The 13,339-nt window shown below is 37.4% G+C and overlaps 1 protein-coding gene across 1 annotated transcript in view; it reads right to left on the reverse strand.

Moving 5' to 3' along the window:
- Positions 1-848: 848 nt before the first annotated feature.
- pdzd7a (PDZ domain containing 7a) overlaps positions 849-13,339 on the reverse strand; it is a 30,495-nt gene continuing 18,004 nt past the window's right edge. The window contains exons 13-15 of the mRNA XM_062995109.1: positions 11,063-11,584; positions 9,405-9,505; positions 849-1,256 (exon numbers count right to left, since the gene is read on the reverse strand). Of these exons, the coding sequence (XP_062851179.1) occupies positions 1,107-1,256; positions 9,405-9,505; positions 11,063-11,584 (773 nt within the window). The 3' untranslated portion in view covers positions 849-1,106. The remainder of the gene's footprint in view (positions 1,257-9,404; positions 9,506-11,062; positions 11,585-13,339) is intronic.

The following is a 13,339-nucleotide window of genomic DNA, read 5'->3' on the forward strand; positions in this document are numbered from 1 at the left end:
TGACGTGCTTTACTATGCAGAATTTCCCATTTAAGGTCCTGTCACAGAACTTCATTGGGGTTTATTGTGGTCTTATGTATTTATTTATGTATTTTGGCTATTTAGGGGTTGACCTGCATATAGCCTGCTACTAGGTTTCTTGCTTTTAAAGTGTAGCTTTAAAAATAGAAGGCAACATAGCACTGCAGAATTAGTGCAGACTACCTTATAGATACTGTTTTATTAGTTTTATTTACACCAAGTAATTGAATATTTGAGTATTTAAAAAACAATTTTTGAGAGTAATTCTAGTGAGGGTATTACCACTTCAGATCAAACACTGCCATTTTGCAATAAACTGAAAAATTGAATTACAACTCAGTACCCAGAAATGTCACTTTCAAAGTACTTTGCATTTTGTGTAACACTGAGATCATTTGATGTATAAGCTGTTTATGAAAACTTAAATCACAGTGGCTTGTATCTCCCTTTGTTCTGCTAGTAGAGTGTAAAATGTGTTCATGATTCTACTTTTTTTTAGTATATTAGTACATTATGCAGTTATTAGTAACTTTGCATTACCTGTAAACAATTTCAGACCCAGCAATAACAAAGTCCTTTTTACATTTTTAATATTATAGTGATTTTAAAGTTCTAGGTGTTGGCCGATATGATGCTGACATTCTCATAGTAACAATGTTATCAACATTGTTACAATTTATACCAAATGGTAACATTAAATTACATTTACTGAGTGGATTCTTGTAGCACATACCATCACAGCATAAAATATTCTAGCGACTTGATTGTATAATTTCATACAACATAAAGCTGTATGTACAAGTTTTTGATTACTATTTATTGGGTTATTTAATTGGATTTCTTCACATATGACCACTTCAAAAAGCGTAACAATCATTAATATTCTGTGCAAAAATACATACAAAGATATGGTCATCAGCATATTTGTTCAGATAGGACTATAGCGCTGCAGAATGACATGTTTCTAGACATATAAGCTTCTCTTTTTTAAAAAGTATGTTCTGTCAAGTTCTTAATGCATGTTGTTTAGATACAGTATAGCTCGGAATGTCTGTGTGGTACAACCAAGTATCACCAATATTTCTTTAGACTTTCAGATTCTTCAGAACTTTGATGACAAACTCCATGGGTTCTTTGGCCTTGTTGCTAAAAGCTCTGCGAATGGCATCCACTGCGTGCTGGTGTGTGACTCCCTGCAGTGACTCACCATCAATCGACACAAGTTCAAATCCAGCCTGCACAAAAACAAGAACAGAGGAGTATGTAAGCGTTAACTCACTTATTCCACTGCTGCTCTTTTCTCCTGACATAAGTGCACGTTAGTCTCTCCATACCTCTGTCATCACAGTCACAGTTTCACTTAAATTAACCACAACAAACTGCTGTTCACTTCCCTTCACCTCTTCCTACAGTATCTGTCAATGAGCTCATTCAACCTGCCTCACAGATTGTGTTATTATGTAAGCAAATGATATCACCAAGTGTTCATTACGTTCCTGCTGGCTGTTTTACCTGCTACCACAGCAACCAACAGGAGACAAAACACAGAGAGTCTGTTAAACCCTTTTAAAGGCTTAGCCTCAGTTTAACAGTTTCCATTCTAGAACTTTTTTGAAATCGGGTAAAACCTAGGACAAACCTTAAAGCTGTCTAAGCAGTAAGCAAATAAAGTAAATCATAATTTATAGTGTGTTAGTGTGTGTTGTGCTGGTATGAGTGGATCAGACACAGCAGCACTGCTGGAGTTTTTAAATATTGTGTCCACTCACTGTTCACTCTATTAGACACTCCTACCTAGTTGGTTCACCTTGTAGATGTAAAGTCAGAGACGATCGCTCATCTATTGCTGCTGTTTGAGTTGGTCATCTTCTAGACCTTCATCAGTGGTCACAGGATGCTGCCTATGGGGTGCTGTTGGCTGGATTTTTTTGGTTGGTGGACTATTCTCAGTCCAGCAGTGACAGTGAGGTGTTTAAAAACTCCATCAGCATTGTTGTGTCTTATCCACTCATACCAGCACAACACACACTATCACACCACCGCCATGTCAGTGTCACTGTATATATGTATGAAAAAACGTTTGCCATGGTGATGGTGGACGCTGGCGCATTTGGCTGCCGCTACCGTTACCGTATTTTACCGTATTTTATTGTATTTTTATCGTTTTTCGTTTTCATCTTTTTACACACCTTGTGGATCTATTTCTTTTATGTTACTTTTGATACTTTTATTTGTGCTTTTGATACTTTTTGTTCTTTCTACTGTACATCGCGTCTGCGGCCGGTGGTGAACGGTGGATGAGTTTTCCTGGGATCGGCACGATGTTGAACTATTCCGTTGACCAGCTGAGGAAGTTCAACAACTGCACTACTCCATCGTGTATTTCAGTCATCAAACAGCTTGGACTCCTTCGCCGGCCTCGTTATATTCACAGGGGCTCCCGGAGAAAGCTTGTTTATCTTCGAAACGGTAACGCTATTCCATCCTTCTGGTCAGCCGTGCGCACTGTCGCTCCGCAAACACGTCATCAGAGCGCTGCTGCCTTGCACACCAGTAGCGGTGTAGTCTCCATGACAACGCTGTCCACGGAGTGGGATGGGAAACGCGGAGTGGACTTAGCAAATCTCCGTTCTCTTCCTCGTTCCTCACAGCCAACTACACAACAATACCACTTGAAAATGGCATTGCTTAATGTTCGTTCACTCAACACAAAAAGTACTGTACTTAGTGAATTTATATCTGACAGTGAACTAGACTTTTTCTGTCTCACTGAAACTTGGCATAAACCCTTGGATTATTTTACGTTAAATCAGACCACGCCAATGGGATACTCGTATATTGATGAACCTCGTATGGAAGGGCGAGGTGGTGGTGTTGCTGCAGTCTATAGGGATGATATTAAAATAACCACTTTGTCTTTTCCTGCTGCTCTTTCTTTTGAACACCTGGCTTTCAAGTTGTCAGGGCCTACTCCTCTGGTCACTGCTGTAGTTTATCGTCCGCCAAAGCCAAACGCTTCCTTTCTCTCTGATTTTTCAGATTTTTTAACCCAGCTTAGTGCCCTCTCATCCTCTGTACTGCTTATGGGTGATTTTAACATCCATATTGATGACAACAACTGTAAATTTGCCAGGGAATTTTTGGAATTGTTACAGTGTTTTAATTTCACACAACATATACATTTTCCAACTCATAAAAAAGGTCATACTCTTGACCTTGTCTGCTCTACTGGTGTCCTAGTTCATCAGCCGTCCAGCCATGACCTTACTGTCTCTGATCATTTGACAATCATCATGGACATTGAGGTCACTAGGCCCATCACTAGAGCTAAACGTAAAATATCCTTCAGGAATCTTCAATATATCTCTCCCTCTGCTTTCTCAGATTCTCTTGTTAAAAAGATGTCTGTCTGTCCTGTACTGTCTAGTAATTCATCTGACCTTGTCGATTACTATAATGACATACTCGCCTCATGTCTTGATGAGCTGGCTCCTTTGAGAACCAAATTTGTTTCATTTAGTCATTCCGCACCATGGTACACAATTGAGCTTCACCAAATGAAATCCCGTAAACGCCAGCTTGAAAGACTTTATAAGAAAACCGGTCTAACAGTACATTATCAGATTTATTCTGATTATCTTCAACATTACAAAGACGCTCTTACGGCAGCCCGATCCACTTACTATTCCGAACTCATACATGCTGGATCAACAAATCCTAAGACTCTCTTTTCCACAATAAATAAACTTCTCAAACCAGTTGACAATACTACCAATTCCTTTACAGTTGACAAGTGTAACTCTTACCTCTCATTTTTTCAAACAAAAGTTGAGAATATCCACAATTTTCTGACAGTTTCCCCTGTCATCTCTGTTTCTCCGCCTATCTCATCTCAATTTATTACTCAGCCTCTGTCTCAGTTCTCACCTGTGTCTCTTTTGGACCTATCTGAGATCTTAACAGGGATGCGAAGCTCCACTTGTGTTTTGGATCCTGCTCCATCAAAACTTGTTAAGGGTTGTTTTCCAGTTATCTCATCACTTATCACAGAGATAATCAATTCCTCTCTTAGTTCTGGCTCAGTCCCTCAATCACTCAAATTGGCTGCTGTTACTCCCATACTTAAAAAACCTGGACTTGACTCTAACATTATGAGTAACTTTCGGCCCATTTCCAATCTTCCATTTCTGTCGAAAATACTGGAACGTGTTGTTGCCTCACAGCTCAAAGATCACCTAAATTCCAATAATCTATTTGAATCATTTCAGTCTGGTTTCCGCCCCCAGCACAGCACTGAGTCAGCCCTCCTCAAAGTCACAAATGACCTTCTTCTTTCCTCAGACTCTGGACAAATTAATATTCTCGTCCTCCTTGATCTTACTGCAGCTTTTGACACCATTAATCACTCCATTCTTCTGTCCCGCCTTGAATCCTCTGTCAACATCACTGGTACTGCCCTTTTGTGGTTAAGGTCATATCTCATAAACAGACAACAGTTTGTTAATATCAACAATTGTAGTTCTGCCATTGCTCCACTGTCCCAAGGCGTTCCCCAAGGCTCAGTGTTAGGTCCCCTTTTGTTTATTCTTTATATGCTCCCCCTTGGTGACATCATACGTCGGCATGGTTTACATTTCCACTGCTATGCTGATGATATTCAGCTTTACATCTCCTCCAAATCCATTAATACTGAACTTCACTCCACTCTGACAAATTGCATCACTGAAATGAAATTGTGGATGAAAGCTAATTTCCTCAAATTAAACTGTGAAAAATCAGATATGATCATCGTAGGTCCTACAACCCTGGCAAAAACCACAAAAAATTTTCAAATTACCATTGATAATGACACTTTGTCTCCGTCTTCTAACATCCGAAATCTTGGTGTAATTTTTGATAGCAACCTCTCTTTTGACCGCCATGTAAATCACATCACCAAAACTGCTTTCTTTCATCTAAAAAACATAGCACGTCTACGTCCATCACTCTCCTTTTCTGCCGCCGAAACCTTGATTCATGCTTTTATTACATCCAGAATTGATTATTGCAATAGCATCCTTTATGGTACATCTAACAAAATCCTAAAAAAACTTCAGTATATCCAGAATTCAGCTGCTCGCCTCCTTACTCATACTCGCTCCCGTGATCATATTACACCTGTTCTACAAAAACTTCATTGGCTTCCCGTTGCTCAACGCATTCAATTCAAAATTCTTCTATTCACTCACAAAGCTCTCCATAATCAGGCCCCATCCTACCTCACCGACCTGCTCCATCAGCACATTCCCTCCCGTAGCCTTCGCTCTTCTGAGGCTAACCTACTGTCCATACCCTCTAGGACCAAGCACCGGACCTGGGGTGACAGGGCCTTTTCCATAGCTGCTCCATCTTTATGGAATGCTCTCCCCAAACACCTACGAGATTGTCCTGACCTGTCCAAATTCAAGTCACTTCTCAAAACTCATCTATTCAGAGTGGCATTTAACTTGTAACAACACAAAATAAATGCTTTTATTTTTGCTATTCTTTTTAATAGTTTTTATACTTAGATCACGACAGAAATGTGAAGTCCTAGATCCTAAAACTTGTAAAGTTTTCAGTTTCCTGATTGCATGTAAATCTGTCCTGTTTCTGTCTAATTTTAAGAAATTGTTCTATATTTGTTGTTCTCTCTCATAATTTAGCTAATTTTTAATGAACTGTCTTATGCTGCTCTCTTTGTTTTTATCTTAATTATTCTTGATGTTGATGTACTATTTTGATTTTGTACTATGATTTGTATGGTGTATGTACGTATTTGTTTTGATTATTTGTCTTATGTAAAGCGTCTTTGAGTATCTTGAAAAGCGCTATATAAATAAAATGTATTATTATTATTATTATTATATAACTGGTCCAACTTATATAAAAGTAACATTAAAACATTTTTTTTATAATTTGTGTAAAAAGCATCATTCTCTTTACACCTGTTCTATTCTCCATGTGTTGTCAGACAATTTTCATGCTATCCAGTTCTACTTGACCTGCTGCCACTGTACATATAGCAAATCTATAAATCTCACCCTACTCTTTGCCTCTTCTACTACCATATAGTCCAATAAGATGTTGAACTCAAGGTCACCAACACACATTTGTAAGCGGTGTGTATAAGTACAGTAATTTGTGCTTTGCACCACTACATAAAACACGAACCAAGACCTTGAGCAATGAAAGTCTCTTCCTTTGTCATTGCTGCTACCAGGATACATCTGTTTGGAAAGTTCCCTGCACCCCTCCTTATTAAGCAAAGATCTTTTCCATTTAGCTTTTTCTCCACATGTCGGAAAAATTCTGTCTTCAGCAAAATGTGCAACTGCATAACTTGTTCTTATTTGGCCTACATTAGAATTTAAATGGTTCATTTTCATTAATTTAATTTTTACAATTCCAATATTTATTTTCAGTCAATTATAATTTGTGCTTAGTCATGAGGCAATCTTCCATTAGGGCATTTTCACTTACCTAAAAGCAGCTCAAGCAAAGCACTTAAGCAGACCATTAAACAAATGCAGCATAATCTAGTTTACTCCTAGCTATAGATGTCTTCCATCCATTTTTATTCATCATCTACAAATACTGTTAAAGTCAAAAGTTTATGGAAATTGCATGGCTGTACAATTGATTTGTGGTATTTAATTAAGTAGTCTTGATTCAACCATTTTAGTTATTAGGCTTCTCTCAGACTTTTGCATTCATAATAGACATGATACAACGTTTTGATTCACAGTCTCCAAAAAGGTAGCAGATGCTCACCTAGACTTTGAACATTTATCATCAAGACAAGCAGATTTGGAAGTGTAAATAGTGCTTAACCATAACTTAAACATTCTCTCTAATGAATAGCATTGGCAAATGCATTATGCAGTCAAGATAGCAGCTGTGGAGTGGGCATACCGCACCATGGACTCAAAGTGTTAGGCTGAGCAATGTGACAGTGTTCTAAACACACGTATACAGAGATAGATCTTATTCATGCGTTGTTACATACAGGAGGTAAGAGGAATTTGTAGAAAAAGAAAGACTTAATGTTTGACACTGGATCTCTAGAACAGTTGCAACTTGAGTCTCTGAGTAGAACAGGGAAGTGCTGTCACCTGATAGGCTGCCATAAAGACGAAAGCATGCAAACACACACACATACGCTTGGGATTCCAGGGAGTAAACCTAGCACTGAAGGTTTCTGTGGCAGAACAACAGGTATCGGGTACCTTCCTGTAACCTCTGCTGACCTGGCACCCTGGCCTCTATATGCCAACATCAGGCCACTGTATTCAGGTGTAACTGTTAGAGATTACTGTGTAATGATTGCACATCCTACTTCTCTGACATTCGTCTGCACACTTATATATTATTTATAGATGTTCTTCCCATATACAATATAGCCACTGATAAATTAGGAATGGCTTGCTTGGTGCTTAACAATGACATGTGTAAGTAAGTGCAAGAGAAAGGGACAAGCATATGTATATGGACAAAGCTAGCATGGAACAAAGCTTGTTGCTTAAAGGACCTGCCACAAAGCAGTACATTTGCTAGCCTAGTCAGTGTAAGCTTATCTACCATACATGAGCTGTACCAGTTATGCCTTGCACAACATGTCTATGGTCAGCTCAAATTACTTAAAGGCTTCAATGTCGAAAATAAAACCTCATCTTAACAACAACATTCAAAAGATCTTCAACCAACCCCACTTACCATCCCTATAATTTAGAACTAAAGACAATGGATCAGAGCATTCATATAAATATTTGATTTAGTGGTTAAAATGTATTTGACAGGTATAATTTATAAGTTTAGTTGTTTTTGTAAAATGGGCAAATTATCATGGGCAAGACTAAAAATCATAGTCTTTTAATATGACACTGGCACATGCCGGTGTTAAGGAGTTAAGGAGAAACGGGTTGATTTGCACCAATGTCAGTCTTTGTTGCCTTTAATCATACCACATACCTGTTACTTTTTATTATAAAAAACTTTTCCAAAAGTGTATTTATAATGAAGATCAAACCCACCCGCATTAAGAGGTTTTCTAAGGAATACAAATATGTTTAACATGTGGTGTTCTTAGAAATAGGTGTAAATTATAGATATTCAGGGATTAAAACATTTTTTTTTTTTCATTTTTATTTGAAGTTTACAGAACAGCTCTGTATTTGTTTTGCATTGCAATCTTGTTTCTTATGTGTATTTGTATACATTGCATGGTAACATCATGTATCCTTCAGTGGTTCTCATGCAATGGAATATTTTTAGATACTAAAACCAAATTGACATTTCTGTGTTAAGGTTTGGTTGTGGCAATTGAAATATTTTCCTCTTGTAAAGGCTTCGGGTGGTTGGTTAGATACAAGGGTTCTTCAAAAAGTTTCCACACTTTTTCAACTCTATTTATTAAGAATTTCAAAAACAAATTACATCACCTTTCTATATAGTCACCTTCCAATACATTTTTCTCAGCATTGTACCAACTTTTCCCACCGCTGCTTTCACATCATCATCACATGAAAATCTTCTTCTCCTTAAAGCTTCTTTGAGCGGTCCAAAAAGCTGGAAATCAGATACTAAATCCAGACTATAAGCTCTCTCTCAGTCTCTTAGACACGACCAATTACTACTCCTCTCACCCTCATCGTTTTCAACAAAAATATAAAAGTGCGGAAACTTTTTGAAGATCCCTCATACAGTACACCATAAAGTTCTCTTTACTTTAGTCATAAATTTTGAAATGAGGTAAAATTCTTTTTGTATGCAGCATAATTTAAACATTGTGATCACTGGATATGTAAAAGTGTAGTAATATAGAGTGACTAAAGGAAAGCCATGCAGACACAGAAAGAACATGCAAAACTACCAGACAGATATCAAAGCTGAGAACTGAACAAACTTTGCCAAAACCAATGTTGCTGTGTGGCATTGTTTGTAACAGCTGTACCACTATGTCACCTTAGATTAACATCACTAATGGTGTATAAACCAATGAAACAACGGCCTTTGTTAATTTAGTGCATACTAGCAGTGTGGAGAAGGTTTATTAGCACCACTCATAAGTCTGGCTAAAGTGGTCCTGCTGATCTTATGACCTGCCAACAAGACCTATTTTTGTGGTATATTTAGCTAGATTTTCTTTATAATAAAATGTTGTTTAAGAAAAGAATAATACAAACAAAATAGGTTTTAGTGAAAGTCTGAGCACAGCAGAGAAGTTGATACCATACATTAAACAGGTGCCATATAGTGTAATTTGATACAGTGTAAAAGTATCATTAGTGCCTGTAGTGTGTGTTGTATGTGGTCTAATTATTACAAGCAATTGAGAGGGGGTAATAAATCAAGTGGACCTTTACCTTCAGCACCTCACTGGTGGACGCAGCTCCTCCTGGAAATATTTTCTCAATTTTCACCATTGGCTGAACCTTGGACTCTATACCCCCTGAGATGCTTATACCTGGCAGAAACAGATAAGAAGTCAAATATAACAGTTGCAGTTTAAGAGACAAATATGAGTCTATTAAACTGCAGTACATTTACCTCTAATTTGTTTTTATCTACTTTCATGCTACTGACCACAGTAAATCCTAATGCATCCTAATACTGTGTAGCACTTTTTCATATGTTGCCTGGGACCAAATTCTATGTTCTTCTAAATCAGCACTGTATTTGCATTGTTTATTCTTTAATTTTCGAGGTAAAACCTGAACTGTCCATTGCTAAGACAAAAAGGGCAAATCTGGCAGTTTCTGTAAGTGTTCAGCTCTATACCTTTGTCAAGAATGAGACCAACTTATTTGAAAAGATTATACTTTATTTAAGTTTTATCCTAATTTATGTTAGATACTAATATTGTTCTGTATGTTTTGGATTGTTGCTTTGTTAAATTGTCCAGATTTAGTATCTTGGTCAATAAGATTAAATGCTTCTCTGATATATCCAGACACATTTCTTTATTTATGTTTTCTTTAATGACATGATCGTTTGAGAATGGTAACGGTGTTTTGGAATAAAATACACAATATAAAATGAACTTCTGAACAATTTACTGTATTGTTTAAATGCTAGAGTACAAACTATAAATGTGCACCTCTGTGCTTCCATTTAAGCAAGACTTTTGTGTAGGAGTGTAGAAACAAAGATGATTGTGGTGTGGATAATTGTTTACTGTTCTCTGTGTAACTGTTATTCCTGCTGTTTTCACATTCCAAAACCTTTTAGGGCTCTCTCTTACCTTTTTAATTGTTAGTCTGACAGCCTGTTGTATAAACCTTGTGTGATGCACAGGGACATTCTGTGATTTTACTTTTCAACTAATGGTTTTTGAGGCAGTTTCACTGACTGAAATGATTAAGGTACGGCTCTGCACCTTTTCCAATTAAAAGTTGTTTGATAGTTTTGTCTCTAAAACTACTGCAAAAAATAATAATAAGGTCCGTCGGCTATTTATTACCGGGCTGCAAAGAAAGAATGAATAATTAGAGATAGCTAGAAAAGCAGTTTTCACTGCTTCTATTTCTGGTTTTATTGTCTTATTGTCACCCCTAGGTGGGAGCAGCATCTTGTTGCAGCAAAAAAAGCTCATTTTACATCGTTTGTGAGCAATATTATTAAATCCTCCCACCCCCACTGGTCCATGAAATTATATCTTATATGAAACTGGTCAATGATGCAAAAAAGGTTGGACTACGCTGCACTAAATGGTGACTGAACTCAGACAAAAATTTTAATACAAATAAAAAGGGTTACTTTTGCAGACAAAAAATACCTGTAATCCACATTTACACTAATTTATTTTATTAAAACAGGCTATTAATTTTAATTAAAAACATGGTAGTCATTCTTATCATATTTTAACAGTGGTGTATAGTAACGAAGTAAAAATACTTCGTTACAGTACTTAAGTAGTTTTTTGGAGTATCTGTACTTTACTGGAGTATAAAAATTTTCACCAACTTTCACTTTTACTCCACTGCGGGGGCAACTGAGACTAAGTGTGCTTGTGAAGACTCACCCAGAGACTGTTTGCTTTTGGAGAGATAGACAGTAGTCAGCTCATACTCTTGTGCTGGTGGGTTGTCTTGGCCATTTTCAGATAAACCACCATGTCCATTTCTTTGCTCACGTCCTAACAATTCCTGTGGCACACCTGGCTCAAAAACCTGTGTTATCATTGTTCTGTTCCGCCTGTGTGCACTCCTCACTGTGTATCGAACCTCTTTTCCATTTGCAGATTTGTCCCTTATAGCTTTACCATGGCCATTCCTGTTAGGTGACCTTCCCCGCTCTGGTGCTGTCTCTTCATGAGAAGATTCACTAAGCAGAGAGTCAGGATAAATGGGACTTACGGACCGCTGACAAAGAGTGCCAGAGATGTAACTGTCCACAGGTATGTCCAACAAAGGCGTGAAGGCTCGTGATGGGGTCAATTTGCCAGTAGGGAGACTGGCCAGACGCAGCTGCTCTAGCTCCTTCGTTAACTGACGACTTTGTTCCAAATCCTGCACAGGCTGCAGGTGGAAGCCTCCTCTGTAGTCTGAGGTAAGACACACAACAGATCTTTATTAATGACTATAGATATACAAGTCCCCCACACACATACAATAACTAAGGAAAAGAAACAACCAAAGCCCTGAAGCAGCAAAGCATCCCTTCACCATTACACTACATTTATGTTTGACTCATGATTCATGTTGGTATAATGTTCTTTTTGTGAAATTATGCATTAGCTCAGAACATTGTACCAAAATGCCTTTCAACTTCACCCGTAATATGAATATGAGTCATTGATGCACTCTTGAGAAAAAGAAAAAAATGGCCTTCTAAGAAAAGGTTCACCACAGTTACAACTTTTTTCATAACTAATATTAATATCAGCTGGATATTCACAGTTATTTAATTCCTACATAATACTGCTGATCTTAAAACCTACTGCTATTCTGTATAAGCTAAAGTTGGGTTACAACATGATTAAACCATACAGAACTTAATAACATTACCCAGAGATGTGTTCAGGTATTTTGCAACCATGGTGAAAACTAGGGAGCTGTCACAAAAGCTGAGAGAGGTAACACTTTAATCAAACCAAAAGGGTCTTTGAAGATTTCTAAGACCTAGTGTTAGGGTTAGACCAGAATGTGCCAAAAGGAATTTGGATATGCCTACAGAACACGTGTATGAAGTGATGAATAAAAACTGGAACCGCTTGGCCATATGGATCAGCGATTTGTCTTGCACAATAAAGGCAAGGCTTATGACCAGATCACCAGTGTAAATCATGGACGTGGTTTGGTGATGATGTTGTGTTCTTCTGCTGCAGAAATTGTCATTCACAGAAATACCAAGGTATTTTGAGGATAATTGTTATGTCTTATGTGGTGAAATTGAACCTTAGTGATAATTGGACTTTTTAGCAAGACAATAATTCTAAGCACACTTCTAAGTCAACCAAAGCTTGGTTAAGAAATAAATCCTGGAATGTCCTGGAGTGGCCTTCTCAGTCTCCAGATTTAAATCCTATAGAAATTCTTAGGTGGGATTTAAATAAAGCAGTTGCAGCACAAAAGCCATTGAACCTCAATGAGCTGGAAGCGTTTGCATGAGAAGAATAGTCAAACATTCCACAAGAGATGATTCAGAAGCTTGTTAGCACAAAATTGCTTATTGGAGATTATCAAGGCAAAATAATTTTCCACAAAGGACTGAGGCTGGGGGTTGAATAATAATAATACACATGGACATTTGTCAAGAGAACCAGATTTGTTTTTTCATGTAAACTCATTGCTTGTATTAATAACTATTCTTTTTCTGTTTACTGACACTTTTTGGTGTATATTTTCATTTAATTTTATACACATCACTATAATACCATTTAAGGGTAGGAGTGGTTGAATATTTCCAATTGCAACTGTAAACTATATGCTGCTATCTAGATTATCCTTTATCCTTCAAAGACTTTTTGTCTCAGAACGACAATGCCAATGCACCTCTGCATGTGTTACAATGGTGAGGTTTCATAGTAAAAGAGTGCAGGTGCTAGACTTAAAAATGTGAGAAGCATTACAAAGTGCATTATACAACAATGAAGATCCTGGACTGCTGAGCAGTGTTATAAAAAAAGTGAAAATTGGGTGAAATTTTACTTCTACATCCACAACAATTGATGTCCTCAGTACTCAAATGTACAGAGATTTGTTGAGAAGAAAGATTATCTAACAGCAGTAATCATATCCCAGTCCCAACTGTTTGGAAAGTGTTGTAGCTATTAAACCTTAGTGTATATAGAACCAAA

Source organism: Trichomycterus rosablanca, chromosome 5 (genome assembly GCF_030014385.1).
Source record: "Trichomycterus rosablanca isolate fTriRos1 chromosome 5, fTriRos1.hap1, whole genome shotgun sequence".
Classification (NCBI taxonomy): domain Eukaryota; kingdom Metazoa; phylum Chordata; class Actinopteri; order Siluriformes; family Trichomycteridae; genus Trichomycterus; species Trichomycterus rosablanca.